General features: G+C 42.1%; 2 protein-coding genes across 3 annotated transcripts in view; both read left to right on the top strand.

Annotated features, from left to right (window-relative positions):
* The window catches only part of RID2 (S-adenosyl-L-methionine-dependent methyltransferases superfamily protein), a 40599-nt gene extending 33636 nt beyond the window's left edge, over window positions 1-6963 (top strand). The window contains exon 8 of one of the 2 annotated variants that reach the window (XM_087373440.1): window positions 6644-6963. In XM_087373440.1, coding sequence (XP_087229566.1) covers window positions 6644-6811 — 168 coding nt within the window. In that variant the 3' untranslated portion in view covers window positions 6812-6963. The remainder of the gene's footprint in view (window positions 1-6643) is intronic. The other variant, XM_087373439.1, reaches the window with a different exon arrangement.
* A 4887-nt stretch (window positions 6964-11850) lies between these two features.
* On the top strand, window positions 11851-21795 carry LOC147902571 (phenylalanyl-tRNA synthetase class IIc family protein). The gene is made up of 10 exons (XM_087373251.1): window positions 11851-12167; window positions 12493-12686; window positions 12801-13007; window positions 13097-13214; window positions 13341-13417; window positions 18058-18237; window positions 18345-18389; window positions 18490-18594; window positions 20961-21074; window positions 21159-21795. The coding sequence occupies exons 1-10, from the start codon at window positions 11867-11869 to the stop codon at window positions 21207-21209; spliced, it is 1392 nt and encodes a 463-aa protein (XP_087229377.1). The 5' UTR covers window positions 11851-11866; the 3' UTR covers window positions 21210-21795.
* The last annotated feature ends 509 nt before the right edge of the window (window positions 21796-22304 follow it).

The following is a 22304-nucleotide window of genomic DNA, read 5'->3' as shown; positions in this document are numbered from 1 at the left end:
GTTTGCTCTGCATCTTCGGATCAATAATGCCCCCCTCGCACAGGAGGTCAGCGACAGCAGTCCTACGGGTGGATCTCCTCTGAGGCTCCTTTGAGAGGGAAGTTTTCTCCATTGATGAGAAATTTCTATAGAGTGTGGCAGAGATTGGCGGGAGCACTCATTCGGGCTAGGTCGTCATGTAGAGAGGAGTTTGAGAGACAATTACACGGAGGGGTGCATGTTAGGTCAGAGGACTCACATTGGACAATAGACCAGATAGATCCTTTGGGGCTTTGCGGCGGCTTCTCAAAGAGACAGAGCCCCGCAAACAGGTCTTCGCAGGGCAGATACTAAGATGTTGGAGATCAAGGCAGCAATCTTAGATTCATGGTGGGATTACGGAATTCTTGGATCCCCTACTGTTGGTCAAGATAGTTCTCGCAGACAGGGGTACCACTCAGGATACGCTTCTTTTGTGAGTCTCTTGGATCCTGCCAATCTTGGTTTTATAGGGTGGGGCTCGCTGCAGCCAGAGATACAAGGTGGATGATGAGTCAGAGGTGGACCTGGTTAATCTAGATTGGCAGATGATTAGGATAGTGGGTCGCTTGGACAGAACTTGGTACATTGATCCCACCATAGTCTTATCGACTCCAAAGGGAGCAGTGTGGCGCATGTAGATTTGGGAGGGCATACCCTTGTGCGACATTCAATGGGATTAGGAGATTGGTTCTGGCCAGCCCGCATAGGACCATCGGACCAGGTGGTGGAGATCTCCTTCTTTTCCTACTCGACTCGTATTGAGTGCTGCTTACAGCTTGAGGCAGCAGCATAGTCCCCCTCAAGGGAACACCATTGGCTAGAGCAGGACGTCCCGAGAGAGATTATTTTCAGTTTTTTCTCTCACCTTTGGACGAGTGTGGCGCCTGTGGATTTGGGAGGGCAGACCGTTGTGCCACATTCAGTGGGATTAGGAGATTATTCTGGCCAGCCCGCATAGGACAATCGGACCGGGTAGTGGAGATCTCCTTCTTTTCCTACACGACTTGTATCGAGCGCCGCTTACAGCTTGAGCCAGCAGCACAGTCCCCCTTGAGGGAACACCATTGGCTAGAGCAGGACATCCCGAGAGATAGTTTTTCAGTTTTTTGTCTCACCTTTGGACGATCTTGCGCCCGCGCAAGCTCTCCTATTTCTTCTGGTTGCTGGCTCACGAGGGTCTTCCCATTGGCCCCTGGTTGGTGCGGATGCGGGTAGATGGCACATGTATTGGTTGCATGGAAGGAGTTTTGCCCCATTGTTTGTAGAGCATGAAATGGATCTTTTAGTACGTATCTGTAATTTCATAAGCTATGTGGTATACTGAAACTGCAATAGTGGATATAATTGTTTCAGATTCAAGCAGTTGCTAGAACAAGGATGAAGCAATCTTTCCTGATGAGAACGACGCACTATCATTGAGTTGTGTTGTAGTAACTGTAGATAAGTTGTCCGTAACGAGATACTTTCATGATGTTGAAACTAGTGATGAGAAATAATGAAAGTAGAATCGTCGAAGCAAGAAAACTCTCCTAATACTTTAATTGTAGAATCCTCAGACCAATTAAGTTAAGAGACTGAGTATTGTCTTGGGGATAGGTCTTTGTTGATACATGAAGTAGATTTATCCTTAAAAAATGAGATATTAGAAGGGAAAGTCTTGAACAAGTCTGGTACGTGGGGCTTGCAAAATGTTGCCCATCCAAAATCCAAAGAGTCTGAAATCAGATCTGTCTGGTAGGGAAGGAGGTGGATGCATTACCCTTGCCATAGGTGAGGTATATTATGCAGACTTTGTTAAGACCTTAAATATTGGCGATTACATAAAGATCTCCAGCTTCTCAACCTGTAGTAAGAATACCCACAATGACGGCATAACATCGAACTACACCTTAATTTTTTGACCTTCCACGAGGATTGAGTGTTCTGAACCGTTCATAGTTGATCCAATATTTGTTCGAGAGACGTGTCTGAGAAGGCACATGGGCATATGCTAACCATCCAAAAGTCCTCAGGTGAGAAATCCGGGGCTTACAACCTATCCAAGCCTCATAAGGTGTGATGGTCTTCAATGCCTTTGTGGGACATCTGTTCAAAATGTAATTAGTACACATAACGGCATCCAACCACAACTTGTTAGGCAAGGCTTGCCTTTCAACATACATTTGGCCATCTCCATCACTGATCTATTCTTTCTCTCAGCCACAGGCTTCTGTTGAGGAGTATAAGGCACCGTGCACTGATGATGAATGCCACGTGAGGCCCAAAAAACAGCAAACTCCTTTGACATATATTCACCCCCCCTCTCTGTATTAAGGTGAGCAATTTTCAGCCCATTCTCATTGTTGGCCAAGGCAATAAAATGCATGAAGAAAGCAGAAACTTCAAATTTGGATTGCAATAGGAAAACCCAAGTATACTTGGTGAAGTCATCAATGAATGTGACAAAATAATAGAACCCCTTAAGAGCTGTAACTCGCATGGGTCCACAAACATCACTATGAACCAAATAAAGCTTGCGTGGCCACCAACTCTCCCATCTTTGGGAAATGCATAATGATGCATTTTACCAAGCAAACAACATTCTCAAACATGCTTTGAAGGCATATGCATTTTGGGACCGTCCTTATGTAGCTTCACCAAAGCCTCAAAGTTGAGGTGTCCAAACCTGTCATGCCACAAATGGGTATCTGCCATGGTAGAGGAATCAGCAGCAAAGGCATCTGCATCCACAAGTCCAGCATCATCCAAGCATCTGTCATAGGCATCACAACCCTCTAGTCAATGTCCCTGTCAAGACCATGGTAAAGGCATGTGTCGCATCATAGACCGCACACCGAACCATGAGAACCTACTGATAGCCACAAGTAGCTATGGCTGAAATAGAGATGAGGTTCGTGCGAATGCCTGGAACATACAGCACATTCTTTAGAGTGACCAGACCACGAGAAACATAAGTAAGAGCAACTTGCCCAATGCCTTGCATTGTATTTGATGCATTATTGGCACATGTGACTGCCCCCCCCTTAGATGCATGCTCAAGTGAGCTGAATAACTTCCTGCAGGAAGTAATGTGCTTGCTAGCACCACTATCAAAGAACCAGGCATCAGATACATTAGAAACTATTATGCAAGCATCATGAACATTAGGATTATACTGACATGTAACAAGAAAAGCCGAATGCTGGTCTTGTGCAAAGTTAGCTGACTCATGTCGATCTTCTGAAGTGCAAGACCAGACTCTTTCTTCTTCTTTTCAGATGCAATTCTCTTCTTGCATTCAGAGATGTCATGCCCAGGTTTCCTGCAATAGTTGCATCTCTTCTTCTTCTTCTTATTTTTCGAAGAAGCATCATCATGGGAGAGACCAGCATGTGAATGAGGGCTTCACCAGCTGAAACCTTGCCTGTGCCTTTGTTTTTATGCTGGGCAGCAAAGGCTTGATCACTAGCCATAGAAGCATTGTGGTTTGCACGGCTTTGTTCCTCCTGAAGTAAGAGGGAAACCAGCTGGTCAAAGGAATAATGGTTGGCATTGCCATCTGCAACCAACCTCAATGTAGTAGCAAAGCCCTGATAAGAGTCAGGCAACCCATCAAGGGCATTAGAAACAAGCTGAGAATCAGGCACCACCTCATTAATGTTAGCCAACTGCTCTTTCAAATCTTTCACACTGGTAAGATAGGCATCCATATTACCATCCTCTTCAAGCTTCAAATCCTTCAAGTGCTTGCAGAGATAAGCAACCTGCGACTCATTTTGCACCTGATATAAGGATGCAAGCTGATCTCACGCTTGCTTTGCTGTCTTGCAAGACCGGATATGAGAGATAATGACCGTTTTAATAGAAAGAGCAATCAAAGCATGTGCTTTGGCATCATGACCATCCCATTGAATTTGCTCCTGTGTAGGAGGCAAAACACCTGTAGTAGAAGATGCAGCTGCTCGAGAAGTAGCATTAGACCCATTACTAGATGAGTCTGAAGCAGTACCTGTAGTACTAGAGGCGGGAGCTATAGCACTAGAAGCTGCATTACGTGTAGGCCTGACCTCAACACCTGAAACAATGTTACACAAATTCTTGGCAACCACGACATGCCCCATCATTTATGCCCACATGGGGTAATTTGTGCCATCAAGCTTGTCCTCAGCCCCAAGCATCCCAAACAAATCATCCTTGCTGCCAGTCATGGTGCTGAAATTCAAGGCAAATGCACCAACTGGCAAGGCAAAGGAGAGAAGGGCAACCTCTCAAATCAAAAGGCAAAATGTTGCTCAAGATTCAAAGCTTTTCACTACAAAAGACTCTGCTGCCTCAAGGTGTATCTGTTGCCAAAATTCCCCAAAAGGAAACACGAGGCCTTTCAAAAATGCAAATGAAGCAGAAGTTGGAAAGAACCAATGCAACAAAGGATTACCCAATCGTGTAGCTTGAAAAATAGCATGGAAAAGGCTCCAGATGTGAGCAGAGGGTTCACCCTTGAGGGAGAGATGAAGAAGACAGCAAATGGCAATTAGGGATGCCAAGAGAGGGCTGGAAATGAGATTTACAGCAAGAGAAAGTGCTCCCATGAGGAGAGCACTTGGAGATTAGAGGAGGGTGATCTATCATCCAATGGAGGGGAACTCGCAGCCCTATGTTCCTTCTTTTGAATGCTTGAATGCTGCCCATGTGGCAGCCACGTAATCCCTAAGTACACCTTCTGATGCTCTCCTCATATGGGGGCTTACAGATGGGGAGGTGACTTTTCCAACACATACCACAGTACCAGCAGGTTTGCCTTCCAGAGAGTCTCCCTCGGCTCTGAAGAAAACTGGCAATAGCAATCTAGCTGAGAAAGCAAGATCGGGCTGGGTGTTGGTTAGGTGGGGAAGGCTCGCAACCAAGTGCTGATATTTGTTTGTATCCACTATTTGAGTTGTATTCTCCTGCTCAGTCTCCATTGTCTCCTTGCAAGCTTTTATTCGAAATCACAATATTTTTCCTCTGAAATGAATGCCTATTGTCTTGTTCTTGCCATATCTCAAAGCCCAGAAAATGTTCTAGATCATTCATATCATCAGAAGAACTAGATATAATTCATATCATCATCAGAACGTATACTATCTTAATCTTCTCATTGAGATCACAATTCATCATCAGATCATCCACATATAGAATCACTATCATTCTCCTGCCCCCCTTTTGAACGGAGGTACAGGTTTGCATCTGATGGAGTACGAGAAAGGCAAATCTCTGTGGAATAGTCGTTGATGCGTTGGTACCATACTCTGGGGCCCTGTTTTAGCCCATAGAGAGCCTTCCTTCTTTCACTTGGTGTTTCACATAGACTTCCTTGTCCAAGTCTCCATTGACAAATGTAGGCTTAGTTTCCATCTCGTAGATAGGCTACTTGTAATGACCAGCCAATGCTATGACCCTCTGAACAGTATACATTCTAGCTGTTAGGGAAAAGTCTTTGCTTTGTAGATTCATTTGTCCCAAATCACTTGTGAACCTCAATCCTTTTCTCCTACAAATACCACCCTATGTCCTCCTCATCTATGGGCTCATAGGTTGGACAATGGCTTCTAACACAACCAAGCTCAGACTTGGTTTCTCACCTGAGAAAACATGTCACAAAGTGTCTGAAAACACTCGTCACAAAGTGTCCAATTAATTTTGAGATTTGGTCACCCACACTCTACTATATTATTAATTAATCGGGCCCAGATTGAATTTGGGGCTGTGGGGGGGTGTTTTTGGAGGGGGGGGGGAGGGGGAGGGATGTATGGAAAGCCACGTGTCAGTTCTGCATGCCACGTTCTGGAGTTTTCTGGGGTGGCCTGGGGAGGGTTGGAGATATTGCAATCATTCCGGCGTTGTGCCTCGATCAAGCCGATGGTTGACGGAACGTGCGTATTGACTGTTCGTGGATGATTATATGGACACCCGTATTCATGGCGATGGAGCCAGCAGTGATACTTTCCATGGAGACATTTATTCCCTTCTATAAGGAAGTCACTAGAGGAATAAGGGAAGCCAATTATTCGAAAGTATTCAACTTAAACTTTTGGCTCGGCTAACATGTAATACATGGTACTCGACACAGACTTTCCCTTCCATTTCAATCAAGTAGGAGGTTGTAGATACCAAGATGATTCGTGTTGCCTATTCTGGCCCCAATCAGATTTCTGCCTTGAGAGTATTCATTGTTATGCTAAAGTCATTTATCAAATTTTACCACTAACTGTTTGAGACTTGCAGCAACACGCGCATGATCAGTTAGGTTCTGGGCATATGTGTGACGTTAGCATGGTCACTTATTTTGAGTGGCTTGGGTGCTTGTGCTTCTTGTGGATCAACAAGGACTGCTAACAGGTAAGACCTACAATGAGGGGCCTGGTAACTTGTGCCTAGAATTGTGTCCGATATTCAGGTGGCTGTTATGTTTTGTGGTGCTGCTCTCTGTAAATTCATTGCTGCTGAGATTGTGGGCATGCATGCCTATATGAATGGAATCCCAGGGCTCATTTAAGAGTATGATGCTGACACAAGGGTATTGGTCCTCGAGGTTCTGAATAATGAATATGCATTGCATGCCCTCAAGATGCATATATTGAACATATATGTCTTGGCTTTTCAGGTTGCATTTTCAGAAAGGCAAAGGCCTGCTAAAAAACGCAAGTTAGCCAAAAAGATGAAAGGACGGGCTTGGGTGTTGAAGAAAAAGGAGCAACGAAGGAGTAAGGGATTTACCAATGTGCCAAGAGACACCAAGTATAGTGGACGTAAAAGGAAAGATCATTTTTGATATTTTTATAATGTGATTAGAACTAAATAATAAAAAGTATCGAATATTTAGGATGTGTGATGTGTGTTTCTGAACATTATCTTTTGAGCTTGCTGTTTTAAAATTCAGTCTCAATTCTATTTTGCATGTTGCCCATGCACAATTAGTGCCATATACTTTGTTTTGGTAATCAAATGATGGATTATTCTTTAGTGCATATTAATGTTGTAACTTGCAGAATATGCAATGAATGTACATTGCCACAGACGTGCAAAGTCAGTATGTGCAAAGTCAGTATATTCTTAGACAGAATATAATAGATCAATGACAACCGTGTTTACCATCTCAATCAAGTATAAATAGTCAAAACATCTGATTTAATCATGTGAATGCTATAGATCTCTTATCAAGCTGTCTAGGGGCCCCATAAATATGAAATATGGTAAACTGCACGGCTTCAAAATATTTGCTCCCTTATAACAGCAAAATATGGCCAATTACATAAACTCAAATATATTCTGTCAAATATTTACTCTTTGAATAATTTCAACACTACTAGGTAGGACTAAGGTTAAATCTAGAAATATGCTTAAATTGGTGCTTTAAAAAGAGGGAGCAAACATTCCATTTGTATTGACAGCTACTACATTGCACAAGCTCTAATTGATTCAAAAAATGCGAAGACCTTTGAAGGGGTTACAATTTCATTGTGAGCTATACCAAAATCCCATGCTTGTAAGGCTTTGATTGAGAAAACCAGCTCTTAATCAATGATCACTTAAAGCATTTGTTCTCATCAGTCAATTTGATATCTTACAAAGTTTTAGTAGTTATTTGGTGCAACTTCAATCCTAGAATTTGGAAAGTAGGGAGTTTGTCTTCATTGTATGCACAATTGATATATACTTTGTCAAAAAGTTGAATTCTTGTGTCAAAGGCAACATCAATTCACATTTGTAAAAGAAGGGAGAAACGTTATGCCTTACAAGCATAACATATTCTTTGTGCAACTAACATCAGGGGATATTTAGAATAAGTGCGATGATTGGGTGATACAATTAGACTTTACAAAACTGAAGAATGATTGCACAAGATAAATGGCATACATTTTCTCTCGTTTGTGATTACTAAAACAAGCAAGGTTATTTGGGATTTATTGTTTGGGAGTTATTAAAATAGGGACTGTATATGCATTTTTCAAGATAAATGGAATACATTTTTCTTGGTTAGTTGAACCCAGGCAATGAGAATACATTTCTTGTATTGTTTTAGTTGTCCACTACTCCAAAATGTTCCATTATGTGCTCTCTGTGTCTAAATCCATTCTTGTCGGCTTGCTATAAAAACTCAAAGAAGTAGCTTCATGAGATGCCATGCATTTATAACATAAAATTACGAAAATTGTATTTTTGGTATTTCTTGCTTTGGACATTATTTTATTTTAGTCAAGTGTGATTGGCAAAGTATTCCATAGGAACGCACTGGACGTGTCAGAGGTCCTAATGGATGTTGTGTGTGGTTTAGTTGGGACGCTTAACTTGTGATTTGCGATGCTAGATGGTCGGTATTGTGGGTGATTCCATGTTAGTATTGATGTTGCTAGTGTTATTGGGTGTTATGTTTGATTATCGTACTTGAGCACAATTATTTTGGGATTGATTGATTTGGTGATTCGTTCAATTGATTGTTAACAATTGATGTAATTGGCGGCTTGAGTACAGGATGCAATTCATGTAGAAAATAATTAAGAATAAAAGTGTACCTTTTAATGTTTGGGAAAATAATTATTTCTTTCACAATAATAATTATTTAATAATTTCCTTATCCAAGCAACAACATGAGCAAGAAACAGTCATACACCGTAGTTACATCATATTCAAATAGGGTTTGTGCATCAAGGATCCAAAACAAGTACAATTTGGAAGAAACTCTCTTGCGAAAAAATTATTAAAAAGCTTTCTTGACCATGCACAATCTAGATGAAATCCATGGAAAAAATGTTGTCATGGAAAAACAATCATTCACACCATCTTCTTTGGAATCGACAAGCAAATTTGTAATTTAATTTTTAATATGGCAATGAATTTGGCACCAAGAAGCAATCGGTGTGCTTAAGATAATTTTATAAGTTTTATTTAGTATTCTCATGATACAAAGATACACATGCAAAAGAGATCTTCAATGCGTTAATAAAATTCTATGAATTTGCTTACTTAATAGGACATAAAAATGTCTCGTGTCCCATGGCACTTTCATCTCTTGGGAGCGAGCCAATCTTAATTACATCCTCATGTGCAAGATAAAGCCTTTACTCACTCTTACGTCTTTTGGCACAAGTCATTGAGTTTTTGTATGATGTTACAAGGCATCACGAGTTTCCTCCCAATTTTGGAAAAAAACTATTGAATACTAGTTAAACCACCTTTTCACTACCTTGTGTAGGTGATAAAGTTGGTAATTCATGCAATCTTGCTTAGTATTATAGCCATTTATGACACAAATTCAATAAAAACTTTGCAAATGGTTGAAGGAGTGCCCTGCTCTATTTAATGAAACTCATGGAGCTTCATTTTAATTCTTAGCAAGGTGACCATCCTGATGACTTGGTAATGCATTGTTGTAGCTCGAGCTGCTTGGGGGTTTTGCCTAGCTCCTTGTCTTATAGAAATCATGTCCATGATATTTTCCTACTTAGGACACTCTTGCTTGTATGAGATGGGTAGACCTTATAAAATCGAGAATGGTTGGAACCGAGACGCTCTCGAAAGAAATGTATCTTGAGAGGTATGCTTGTCTGCGAGAACTGTCCTAACCAGTAGTATGGGGTCCAAGGACTCTGTAATGCATCCCACCACGAATTAGGGAGCACTGCCTCGATCTTCACCATCCTGGTACCTACGAGCCTCTGCCTCTCTAGGAAGTCGTCGCCAAGCCCCAAAGGATCTAGCTGGTCCACTGTCCCACTGTGCCCATCCAATGTGAGTCTATTGACCTAGCATGTGTCCCTCCGAGTCTCTAACCTCCGAGTGCCATATGAGCGACTGTCTTTTAAACTCCTCTCTTCATGACGGCCCGGCCCGAATGTTCATACTAAGCTAGTTTATTAGGGCTCTCATTTGGATCGCAATTCCTTGGATAGACTTATTATTCTCCTTTTAAATTGCTCAATCGTATTCAAACATCTTCTTCATTCATCTCAAGGGCTCTTTCATCTGATCCTAGTCTTTGGATTGGGTATTGATTACACCATTTTTGGATTGCCTAGCATAGCCACAACAATCTAAAGCCAAAAACTCACATACAAATAAATCACTATATCTCGTAGCATTAACACGTGCACGATGGTCTTGCTACAAAGTGTTGTTGCGTTTCTTTGTCCTTCCATCAAAAACAGCTTCTCAAAACACCTATACTACTACAATTCCAACCTCAGAATGTGTAGGCTTTTAGTCTTTCTTTCTCTAGTTTTAGTCTTTCTCTCTCTAGTTCTTGATTTTGCAAGTATGATTGGATCTTTTCTAGAGAGGATTTTAGCTATCCTCATCCTTTAAGATTCATCATACTATCTTTGAGGCTCAAGATATTACAAGCGGACCTTTGCCACTACTCCACACACACAATGATCTCATCGCTGTTGCTCTAGACTACACTTTTGGCCCCTGTTGTCACGGTGTTAACACCAACTATATTGCGATTGGGAGCTGTTGATGCTAGGGTGCTACATGTTATTCTTTGCAACAGGTAACCACACATTTAAACATTGTTCTCTGACTCAAATAACACGGGCAACTTACAACAACGGAGATCCTTGTGCAGTACAACAAGCTGATGAGTGCCCAGGTGGGGGCATTCTATATTTAAATCATCTGCTTGAGGAAAACAAAGTGCCATTGGCAAGGATCTATTCAATTTAATTAACCTATCCATACACATATCCAAAATATATCATTTATGGAAGATGCTTGGATTTTTCTTTCACAGATCCTTTTGACCCAGTTGCTGATCATATGGATCCAGTGGTGTCCGTGTTGAGGATCTTCAAGAACTACACAATGCCTTTATGTGACAAACTCTCATAAGCTTGGACTAATAGATGGTTTTAGTGAAGTTCCCACAACCTATTTTTTTAGTCATAAACAATTCTAATTCAAATTAAATAATAAAGCACACGAACATGGTTTACTGTGGCACGATGAACGTTGATGTGTTTCAATGCATGCATGTGCTTGTGTGTGCACACTTCATAGAGTCCATGTGATAAAATGGAAAAGGGAAATGTTGTAGATAGTCTGTTCCTCCTTGTAGGACTCGTCCTCAGACTCAAGTTGTTTACATACCACCATAGGGTGCCCAAGTACAACCCAACGTGTGGACACCCAAAGAGAGTCTTGGGTAGTCTCGAATGGGATGCACCTCATTTTACACTAGGTACCCATTGTGGATTTTAAAAATTAAGTGCCCACCCATGGTCACATGAAGGGTGCCCAAGCCCCAATTTGTGGGTGTCCAAAAAGAGTCTTGGGTAGTCCTACGTGGAGTCCTCATCCTCAATCTAAGCCTGCCCATCGTTAAAAACTGGCCTCCTATTGGTTCAATTGACCGTCCACCAATGATGAGTGTATAAAATAGCCTCACTTGGACTGGAGTCACACCACCCGGCGCCCATCCTACATAATGTGGTGTGAAGGGTTGCCGTCCAGTAGTAGCAGGGATCGACACAGACAAGATTTTTGTCCGGCCCACGAAGGTTGCCCACTCGGCGACCAACTCCTTCACCACACACATTTGTTAGTGACATAAAATAGCAGCCTGATGACCAGCAGCAGAGCTGCCATGACACACATTTGTTACTGACATAAAATAGTAGCCCGATGATTGACCAGTGACGGCGGCAGATGGCATGAACCAAGGCAAACAGTTCTATTTCCTCGTCCATTTGGGGGGGGGGGTCACCTGCGGTGAATTCTAGAGTTCTATTATGGGTGGTCTGAACCGAACCCTAGTGATCTGAACTAAGGGAAACCCAAGTCCGAGAGGCAGGCCGAGCAAAGGCAAGAGAGTTCTACTACTAAAAGGATGGTAAACAGATTGTGTGATAATAAAGAGAGTGTGGCTATGGCGATCCTGCTGCTCCATCCCCCTCCTTGTCTCCTCATCCCCTTCCTTTCTTCTGCTCCCCGTCATGCCTTCCCTTTCTCGCGATGCCTCTTCCATTGCCCCCTCCCTCGCACTCCCTCCTCAGCTTTCTTTGGCTCCTCCCTCTGTCCCTCTCCCTCTCCTGCTTCTTCTCCTCTCCCCCCCTTGGATTGTCGCAAACCTTTCCCCACGATCTCCGCCTCCGTCATTGAAGTAGGCGGGCTCACCATTAGCCGGGAAGGTGAATCGCTTGTCCTTCTTGAGCTTCGTTTCGCAAATGCAGGCTTTGCATCCTCGACGACTGCCGCGCATGAATGGCAATGACACGCCCAATGGACTAGATATGAGCGTGATATGAGGTCTATAGAAGTAGTTTTTTTCTGCGCATTATTTTGTGAAGTTGTGAGCACTCGTGAACGTCAGCAATGCCAAGCTTGCGTTAACCTTTTTTTTCAGGCCCGCAAAATGGGCTTGAGTCTTTAGCAGAGAAGGCTGAACTCACTCTAACTCTCTGCTGACACTTTTTAGACGGGTTGTAACGTTTAATGCGTTTTTTCATGGAACAGATGTGGTCAAGGAAGACGATCCAACAAACAACGTGCCAGACTCTGTCTTTTCGAAGATAGGACTCCAATTGCACAGGCGGAATGATCATCCTCTTGGTATCTTGAAGAATGAGATCTACAAGTACTTTGATGAGAAATCTCCCGGGTTATACAACAAATTTGATGACCTTAGCCCGATTGTGTCCGTGAAAGCTGTGAGTTCCCTTTTGCAATTTTATAGCTTCTTACTTTTGAGATACGGAGATTCTGATCATTGGTTTATTATGGCTTACTAAATCACGTGCTGAATTTTGATAACGTTGATGCAGAATTTTGATGATGTTTTGGTACCAAGTGACCATGTAAGCCGAAGTTACAATGATACTTACTATATAAATCCTGAGACCGTTTTAAGGTGCCATACAAGTGCTCATCAGGCTCAGATGTTACGCGATGGCTACACCCATTTTTTGGTCACTGGTGATGTGTACCGGAGAGATTCCATAGATTCAACACATTACCCTGTTTTTCATCAGGTTTGTCTGTCTCTACTGAACTACAGATGCTGCCTTTCTATCTGCCTCACCAACTCACCAGATTGATGAAAGTATTTTAAAACATGCAGATGGAAGGCTTTCGAGTTTTCAGCCCAGCAGAGTGGGAAGCAGCCGGAGTTGATGGCACCACCCTTGCAGTCAATGATCTCAAGGCGACACTAGAGGGATTGGCAAAGCGACTATTTGGTGCGATGGTTTAGTATATCCTCTGCATGTCCACGTGTGTTCAAATCTATGGGGTTGCATATTGTTTGTCTTTTCTCCAATTGATTTTCCTGTGGGGATAAGAGTGAAGACTTTGATCTGCAACAGGTGATGTGGAGACTCGATGGGTAGATACTTACTTCCCTTTCACAAATCCATCATTGGAGCTTGAAATATTTTTCCAGGTAGTCAATTTTGTTTCCAAAGGCTGTATGATATATTTTCACTAAACTGCAAACTGAAGGACAATAATAACAGAGAAGTGTGATATCAATAAATGAGTTGGGAAGGGGTGGCATTGCTATTAGTAAGTTGGCAGCCTCTCTGATTGGCTGGCGATAACAAAATTTTAAGGTTTGAGAGGGATCAATATGGTCTATAGGATGGAATACGAGCAATGCCAAAGGCATTTTTCCTTAAAGGATAAGAGAAGGGAACCCAATGTCTCTACGAGGATCATTCTTCACAGTCATTTACAGGCTCAGAGTCTGTTATGTTTTCTTATCCTTGCAGAAATCTCGTACAACAAAGCTCTGAAGACTCCCCGTATACCAGCTTCCATGGCTTCTCTGACCACCTCCAATTCTGTTCCTTTCTGTGTTAGTTATTCTTCAGTAACGTCCTCCACTATTCATAGTTTTGTCTCCTTCAGTTGCTTGTCTGGTAGAATATTTAAGTCCTATCTTTCCTTGATTTGAAATGTCATAAGCGCATGGTTACCCCTCTTTGTTATTGCTTGCATATTAAGTGCGCTAGTGGGTTAGCTCTTTTCACAGTGGCCACTTTGCTTCCTTTGACAACGACTCCTCATATCAATGGTCAGGCTCTCCCCCCCCTCTCTGACGTTCAGAACCATTGCTGCTGCTTATTGTTGCTCTTTCGATCTTCAACTGACCTGTGTGTTAATTTTCTTATTGAATGTACCCTTTTCCGCTAAGGGCTTGTCTTACTTCTCCAACACTTCCTCTATTGGCTTTGCTGTTTTATGTCATGTACGATATGCAGCTTAATTTCAAGATCATCGTCTAAAGAAACCTTCATTTAAGATGTGAATTTATTCTCACCATTGTCTAGTCTTTCTTTTTTCGGGTTTCCCTCTCCTCCTCAATCTCTTTGATCCTCTGTCATGGCTGTGCAGAGAAGTATAGTCACCTTTTCAATTATTGCACTTGAAATCAATTACTCAGTCACACTTAAATTTAGAAAATTAATCACTTATATCCACATCCACATCCACAAAGTCATGACATCCATGAATTTAAATAGATAATTAAAAATTTTCAAAACATATGACTAATCCACAATTAAAGAGGTACCTAAAGTTTAAACCAGAGGCAATCCCTTTACAGTCAACATTCCACGCATCCGCTCCCAATAGTTAGGACGGGCACATTTCCAGATGGAGGATTGCTTCTTGTGTGTGGTAGCGGGACCCTCTGGAATCTTTGTTCGAGGTAGGCTTTTAGGCAGGAACTCAAGCCACGAGGAGTTATTCCCGTGGACTCAGGTGGTAGTATGCATACCAGTATGTATTTGTTTGGATGCTATGACAAGGCAGACCTAGAGGGGGTTTCTTGGTGTTCTACTGCAGCTATTTATGATGAGCTCCTGGAGATCCGGATGGGTCAGATGATTACCAGTGTGGGAATCCAGTCACCACAATTTGATCCTAGTGAGCAGTTAGATGCCCATTGTTTCTGGAGCAAAGTGGTTCATCGATTTTGTGTTAGTCTACCAGTTTGGACATGAGAGGGGGCTGTATAGCTTTGTGATGCAGTAACCATGCAGGAAAGCAGATCTTGCAGCTGCAGCTTGTTTTGCTGACGCCAGCTGCCATACAGGCTGACATCATACTGACTTGCTGTCTGAAACTGAATAATTGATGAACTATTGCTGTGAGCTACATGAATGCAGCAATGCCATGGAGGCAGTCATGCCATGGGTTGCAAATGCCCATGACAAGAATCCGAGGAAGATTGTTCAGAATAATATTTGAATCCAATCTGTAGAAAATGGGGTAGGGGGAGATTAGAGAAGGGGGATAGAAGAGGGGAAGGGAGAGAGGATGTGAGAGAGAAAGAGAGAGCGAGCGAGAGAGAGCGAGAGTAGGCAGCAAGTAGCAGGAGGAAGGTAGAGCGGAAGGGAGAGAGGATGAGGGGGAGTAGGAAGGAACGGGGGTAGGATAAGGGAGAGAGAAAGAGGTAGGCAGGAGAGAGATTGGGGGAGAGAGAGAGAGTAGGCAGCATGTAACAGGAGGAAGGTGGAGAGTAGATAGATAGAGGTCACATCCAAAAGTTGCATTCAAATTCTGCATGCATTGCACACATTTGCATTCTTGAGAAGGTTGTTTCTTCACATTTGGTATCAGAGCTTCGACGATCCACTACCGGGACGAAAAGAGAAGGAGAAGAAGTGAGCATGAGGGAGGGCGCAAGCGCACGGAAGGCAGCCAAAGCAGAGCGCATGGGAGGGAGTCGCACCTGAAGGCGGGGGACGCAAGGAAACCTACGTTGGAGGGATGCGTGTGACAAGGGCTGCATCAGCGTGGCACAATGCTGGACGAAGGAGGACACGTAGGGCGACAGATCTGTGCGCGAAACAGGCCTTTGTCCAGGCCCTGTGTGGAGGTCAAGATCCACTGAATGTCCTGGCAGGAGAAAAGGGTCATAGAAAAGCGGTGCATGATTCGTGCATTGTGATTGTCACATAGGATTCTCTATTCACCTTGCATTCATCCACCATCTCTCACACACCTTGCATGTAGGTCAAAATAGAAACAAGTACTCTCATGAGGGCGCTCTTCCCCATTGGAGGGCTAATTGGCATTTAAATTCTACATGCATTGCATACATTTGCATTCTTGAGAAGGTTGTTTCTTCACAATACAGACCCTTTGGGTTGCTTTCTCATTTTTTGTTTATGGAAAGGAATGATGTTCTGCGATGTGGATCGAATTAGTGAGGAGAAGAGCTTTGGCCCATTGGAGGGCCAATCGGCATTTAAATTCTACATGCATTGCACACATTTGCATTCTTGAGAAGGCTGTTTCTTCACAGTACAGACCCTTTGGGTTGCTTTCTCATTTTTTGTTTATGGAAAGGAATGATGTTCTGCGATGTGGATCGAATTAGTTTTAGTCCTGGAACTCTCCCTCTCATACCCAAACCATAACTTGCATCTCTCAGAAGGCCTCGCTAAAGTCAACAACGCTTGTGTTTGTATATATATATATATATAACTAGCTAGAATATGTATAAATGAATTTAGTGCTATCTCTTAGAAATTTTTAAATAATATTTTCCATTTTGACTTAATTTATAAAGTGAATTTATAACATACATTTATGTAAACTTGCAATTTTAGTAGGTCAAGTTCTCCATGACACTTGGATGACCGCAATATGTATCTATAGGATGCATTATAGGATGCATTATGTAAACTTGCGATTTGAGAAGAATTAATTATGATATCAAGAAGAGCACTATAATAGTAGAAATATTTGAAATACAATACAATATTTTATAAGAGTAACAATTCATGAAAATTTATGTAGTATACTTAAAAGTAATTATTATTGGATTTGTTTTAAATGGAGTTATATATCACTAAAAACATGACATATTTAAAAGCATTTTTAAATAATAGTTCATACATGAAATATTTTTTGAGTTTTGGAAAAAATTAGTAATGTTTTGAAAATGAAAAAAATTGAGTAATATATGCTATGAATTAAGAGTCCTTCAATACTATGACTTTACTATAGTTTTAAATAGAAGTGCCATGGGTTTTGTTTTCATAGCATATTTTAGAAGATAATATGATAGGCCTGTGTTGTGGGGGAGTTTCAAATCAGAAGATATGTGGGAGTGGTGTGTTTTTGGCATGAGCGGGTGTACTGTTGAGATCACAGATATATGGGATGAATGAAGGTGATCTCCTGATGTGGAGTGGTGTGTTTTTGGCATGAGCGGGTGTACTGTTGACATCACAGATATATGGGATGAATGCAGGCGATCCCCTGATGTCGTCAACTACACTATGTCCACCTCCGCGTGGGCAGCATGTCTCTTTCTGATCCTGGCCATCTTGGTAATCCATTGTAGACGAGCAGCTCATGATTGGTGCATGTCGGGTAAATTTTTCCCATATTGTGTGACTCTAGTGTACATCCTCTGATCTGCCATAGAATTCTCCCTGTGTGGCTCGGAGTAGTATGGCATTCTCCTGTAAATCCAGGATCTCTGCCTACACGTCCGGAGTCCTGACATTGAATTCCCCCATGAGTAGGATCTCTACTTGCTGCATGTACCTCTGGGTGTCCTCGTAGAGTTCCAAGAAAGGTGAAACCTGTACCCTCCCAGAGGCTGTCATGGCATAGTTCTAGGTCTGTGGGGGGAAGTAGCATTTCTTCAATGTACACATATGTGGCTGAGTGCCTTGTGAGTTGGATGCACATGTATGAGCATGCTCATATGTATCTCACCATGATATTTGCTTTAAGGTGTGAGCGCACGAGGCTGCCACTCTGTCTGAGCCACACACTCCATCAATGCGGGTTTTCTCTTTGTCTCTCTCATGCATACATGCACACACACATGCACACACACGCCCCTGTCTTAAAAAATTTCTTGATTGTAAGGTTGGATGTTTGATGAAGGTATTTATATATTGGGCATGCAATTTGGTTTCTTGTCTCTGTAGTGAAAATCAATTGTTTGTTGAATGTTTGGATGCTTTGAGCGAGTTTGGTGAGCTCTTTATCTGGCAAGCTAGCTCTGCTCGTCTGCAAGGAACTCATTTCCATTGTTTTAGACCATTCAATCAGGGCAAATGGATGGAGGTATTAGGTTGTGGAGTAACTCAACCAGCCATATTGGAAAACAATGGTCGAGCTGGGACTGTAGCTTGGGCATTTGGCCTTGGACTTGAACGGCTTGCCATGGTTTTATTTGACATTCCTGATATCCGTCTTTTTTGGTCTAGTGATCCTCGATTTACTTCCCAGGTGTGCCTTCTCAAGAATTTTTTTGTTTTGAAGTTATGATCTCATCAGGTCTTAAGTTTGCTGCTACTACAAACGTTTCATCTTATCTATCTTTATCTTGTGAGCAGTTCAAAGCAGGGCAGCTGGGAATTAAATTTAAACCTTTCTCAAAGGTGAATCTTCACTATAATCAAATGTCATGATATTTTTCTGGATTGAGATTGCTTACAAGTGCAAGGAGGAGAAATTTAATGGTATTGGTGAACTTTTCAGTATCCCCCTTGTTTCAAGGACGTCAGTTTCTGGACAAATGATTCCTTCACAGAAAATAATCTCTGTGAAGTTGTTCGAGGAATTGCTGGAGACTTGGCAGAGGAGGTAATAAAAAATTCATTTGAAAGTCTTACTGCCTTTTACATACTTCAGAAATCTCTTTTGCTTTGATGCTGATAAGGGTATGAATTTAAGCTATGGCACATCCAGAAGTAGTAGCTTAGTTGTACAAGAGAACATTTTAAAGCATGTTTGAAAGTTTGCATAGTTTTATGATCGAGCCTTGGTAATTTGATGATTCTGGGCATGTTCCTGGATTCATCTAGACATATTTATATCGCTTGTTTTATAAAAATTTCAATTTGTAAGATTGGATATATTCTAGTTGTATGTAGGTGTGTGTGTCTGTGTGTGTGTGGCCTCCTCTTACTAAGCTTGCCACTGAGCTGGCCTCTGCCAGCTCAGCTGACTTGCTGCTTGCCTTTTGCCTGTGCTGCCGAGTCGGTGTGCCTGTGCTGCTGCTTGCAGGCACCTGCTTTCTGCATATTTGCTACCCAATAATAGCCCTTGGCTGCTGCAATGGTAGCCCTGGTTAGACCCCTTGATCTTCCAAAAATCTGAGCTCACAAGTGGGAGACATTCCCTCTACTCCCAAACTTATTCAGTGTCCCTCTATCCCAAGCTTTCCCAGTGTACCAAACATATATCATCATTGTGGTCGAGGAGGCATGTGAAATAAATTGTGTACGACAGTCATAAAAGAACCAGCCCCTTTGCTGCCCAAGAAATGCAGGAAATTGAGTGTTGATCTACCGACCAAATATGTGTCCTTGCCCCGCTGACATATAGCCAAGGGACACTTGTATAGTGTCATTGTGCAAATAGGCATGCAGAAGTTATGGACTTTTGGGGCTGGGGTTCACGTATGTCTAGTTATCTAGAAAGGCATGAAGAAATTGCCACTACGAGAGGGCTTATCTTGCTTTCGACGTGGATGAGGGTCAATGCAGTGTGGATCTTTGGCTTTACCTCATCCATTTCAGATACCTTGATATTCACTCGACTTTTTCTCTCTTGAAGCCAAAGCTGCCTCCATCACATATATCACCTACACTGGCAGCCAACTCAGCCATCCCATGGAGTGCGTGCAGCCGTAGGGAACAGTCCATACAGTCTTGCATGCTGTCTGTATATCCGTGCCTGTCAGCGCAGCATTTCCGGAAACCTATCTGCTGTTGGAGAGGATTTCTACAGAATTTTGCAGGTTTTGGAGTTTGTACAGGTGCACAATTTAATTCTGTTCAGACTCTAAATAGTGCATTGCTTGCTGGATTGTATGACGTCCTCAGCGCCCAACAGTGGGTGTAGACCATAGTATAACATATGCTCGCACAGATAAAAATCCATAGTGCATACACCCACACGTACTGAGTTTCTGTCAGCACTCCGGAGGTGAAGGACACACGGAGCTGTGACAAAAGCTAGCTCTAAAGGAGAAGGCTAATTGAAAAGTACTTCACATTCTCTTCATTCAATGTACATTTGCTTGTGAAGAAACGTCTTCATTTTAGTCTCTCCTAAACAAGCAGTGATAAGCAAAAAATGCTTAGACAAATCTACTCGGTGGGCATCACACTGCTTAAGGTAGAAAGAATTAATCGCAATATCAGCCAGCCAAATTATGGATGAAAAGTCCAAATTATGGACAAAAAGTTTGTGGGACCTACAGGTTAAAGGAGAAGCCATAAACATTGTATTAGTCATGTGTAGGAGGCTAGGGAAAAAAATAAAAGAGGTAAGTGTAAGAAGCATGCCTACAGCTTGAGGATAGCCATAAACATTGTATTAGTCATGTGTAGGAGGCTAGGGAAAAAAATAAAAGAGGTAAGTGTAAGAAGCATGCCTCCTTTTATAGATAGCTCTCCACTTCCTCTAAGCATAAAACATGCGAAGCTATGTGCATTTGCATGGGGCCCGTGCTCTTCATCATTTTTCCATCTTTATCGGATGGCTTAATGTGAGCATCTAGAGTGAGCTTCTAAGCCATTGTTTATGGTTGACACAGACCAGTGCATAGACATTGCTTAATATCTAAAAATGAAAAAGCAAGAATTTTAAAGCGTTCTATGGGGATTTCATAGTAGCTAGTCTTTGCTATGCTTGATGGAGTTTATGGTTTTTCAACCTTGTGTGAGGGTGAGTTTGGGCATCTAGAGATATATATAATATCTATATCTTCTTCCATCAGTAATATTTGGGCTTTCCTATGAGCACTCGACTCTCTGGAAAAATCCCTTGTTTTATAAAGCAGCTGCTGGAGATTTTTGAATTAAACATATACGTAATATCTAAATGGAGTTACTGTGTCTAGTGCAGATGAAGGCTAGACTTGTATTGGCTAATAGGCATTCCTGACTTTTAGGACACATTCCAGCAGCTTCATTTAGCTCACACGTCGTATGTTTGTGAAGGTGACGCTGATTGATAAGTTCACAAACAAGAAGGGCATGACAAGCAATTGCTTTAGAATTGCTTATCGGTCCATGGAGCGCTCATTGAATGATGAAGAGATCAACCATTTGCAGGTGTGTTTCCCTTTTCAAATAGTCAACGTAACACTTCAAGTCGACACGCAGGTATATCTAAGATAGTGTCATCTTCACTTTCAGGCACAAGTCAGAAAAGAGATGGAAACCAAGCTGAATGTGACGCTAAGATGACATGATTACAGGTTATTTCCCTCTATTTTGGTAACGAGAGGTAGATGTGATTGCTTTTTAACACTTCAAACAAGACATCAAGAGTTGTGTAAAGTAATGTTCGTACTGTTTCAGGCTGGAGTCAAAGTTAGAGTAAAAACATCCAAGTATGGCATGCCATGATTATATATGCTGCTTTGGCTGTGACGGAAGGGAAAGACACGTCATACGCTGCTTTATTGGCTTGTCTCCTACTGCTAAATGGGAATTTATCCAACAGACAAAATGGTGTTAGAAGCTTGTGTCCATTCATGGTGTATTTCTGCAGGGGCATATCAAAAGAGCTACCAACAGTACACCAAACCGCAATTTCCTTTGAGAGGTTGTTGCTTAGTAATTTCATTCCTATTCTGGGGAGGATGAAGTTAGTTTAATTAGCAATAAAGGCATTGATGCTAGTTGGAATGTAGTGCCAGATTGAATGTTTTGATGACGTTATGCATCTCATTGTTTTTACTGTTCTATGTATGGGGAAGGAGACTGATTGTCACAAGAATTTAAGTGCATTTCAGGCAGAACGTTCAGTGATTTTCCAGGCTGTTTTTTGAGAAACAGATATATGTAAATGATAAAATATCTGTTATAGAATCTAGACCTAGAACATTCTATGTACATATAACTGTAACATACATATATGATATACAAGTCTATAGATAACAGTGTAGCCTTGGCTCTCGATGCCCCGCAAAAGTCTCTCTCTCTCCCCCCCCTGCCTCGCCCCTTTCTCCACTACAAGTCTATAGATAACACTGTAGCCTTGGCCCTTGATGCCCCGCAAAAGTCTCTCTCTCTCTCCCCCCTGCCTTGCCCCTCCCTCTCCTCCAACACACACACACACACACACACACACACACACACACAAACATGTGCTATAGGAACACATTTTTTGCTACTAACGAATCTCTCTCTCTCACACACACACACACACACACACACACACACACACACACACACACACATTCTTTGGGGTGAAACCATCGAAGATTATATTATATGAAACAGTCCCAAAAGCAGGGACCTCTAGCTACAAGCATCGGGAGATATCATTATATGACA

This window comes from Dipteris shenzhenensis, chromosome 4, assembly GCF_047967505.1.
Source record: "Dipteris shenzhenensis isolate YYH24624 ecotype China chromosome 4, Dip_SZ_1.0, whole genome shotgun sequence".
Classification (NCBI taxonomy): domain Eukaryota; kingdom Viridiplantae; phylum Streptophyta; class Polypodiopsida; order Gleicheniales; family Dipteridaceae; genus Dipteris; species Dipteris shenzhenensis.
This window is presented reverse-complemented; position numbering and strand designations above follow the sequence as displayed.

Coding starts and splice junctions, on each gene's coding strand:
- LOC147902571 (XM_087373251.1), top strand. CDS start 11,867: ATGGTAAACAGATTGTGTGATAATAAAGAGAGTGTGGCTATGGCGATC. Junction 13,215..13,340: donor ATTGGCAAAGCGACTATTTG/GTGCGATGGTTT, acceptor GATCTGCAACAG/GTGATGTGGAGACTCGATGG. Junction 18,238..18,344: donor ATCCTCGATTTACTTCCCAG/GTGTGCCTTCTC, acceptor TCTTGTGAGCAG/TTCAAAGCAGGGCAGCTGGG.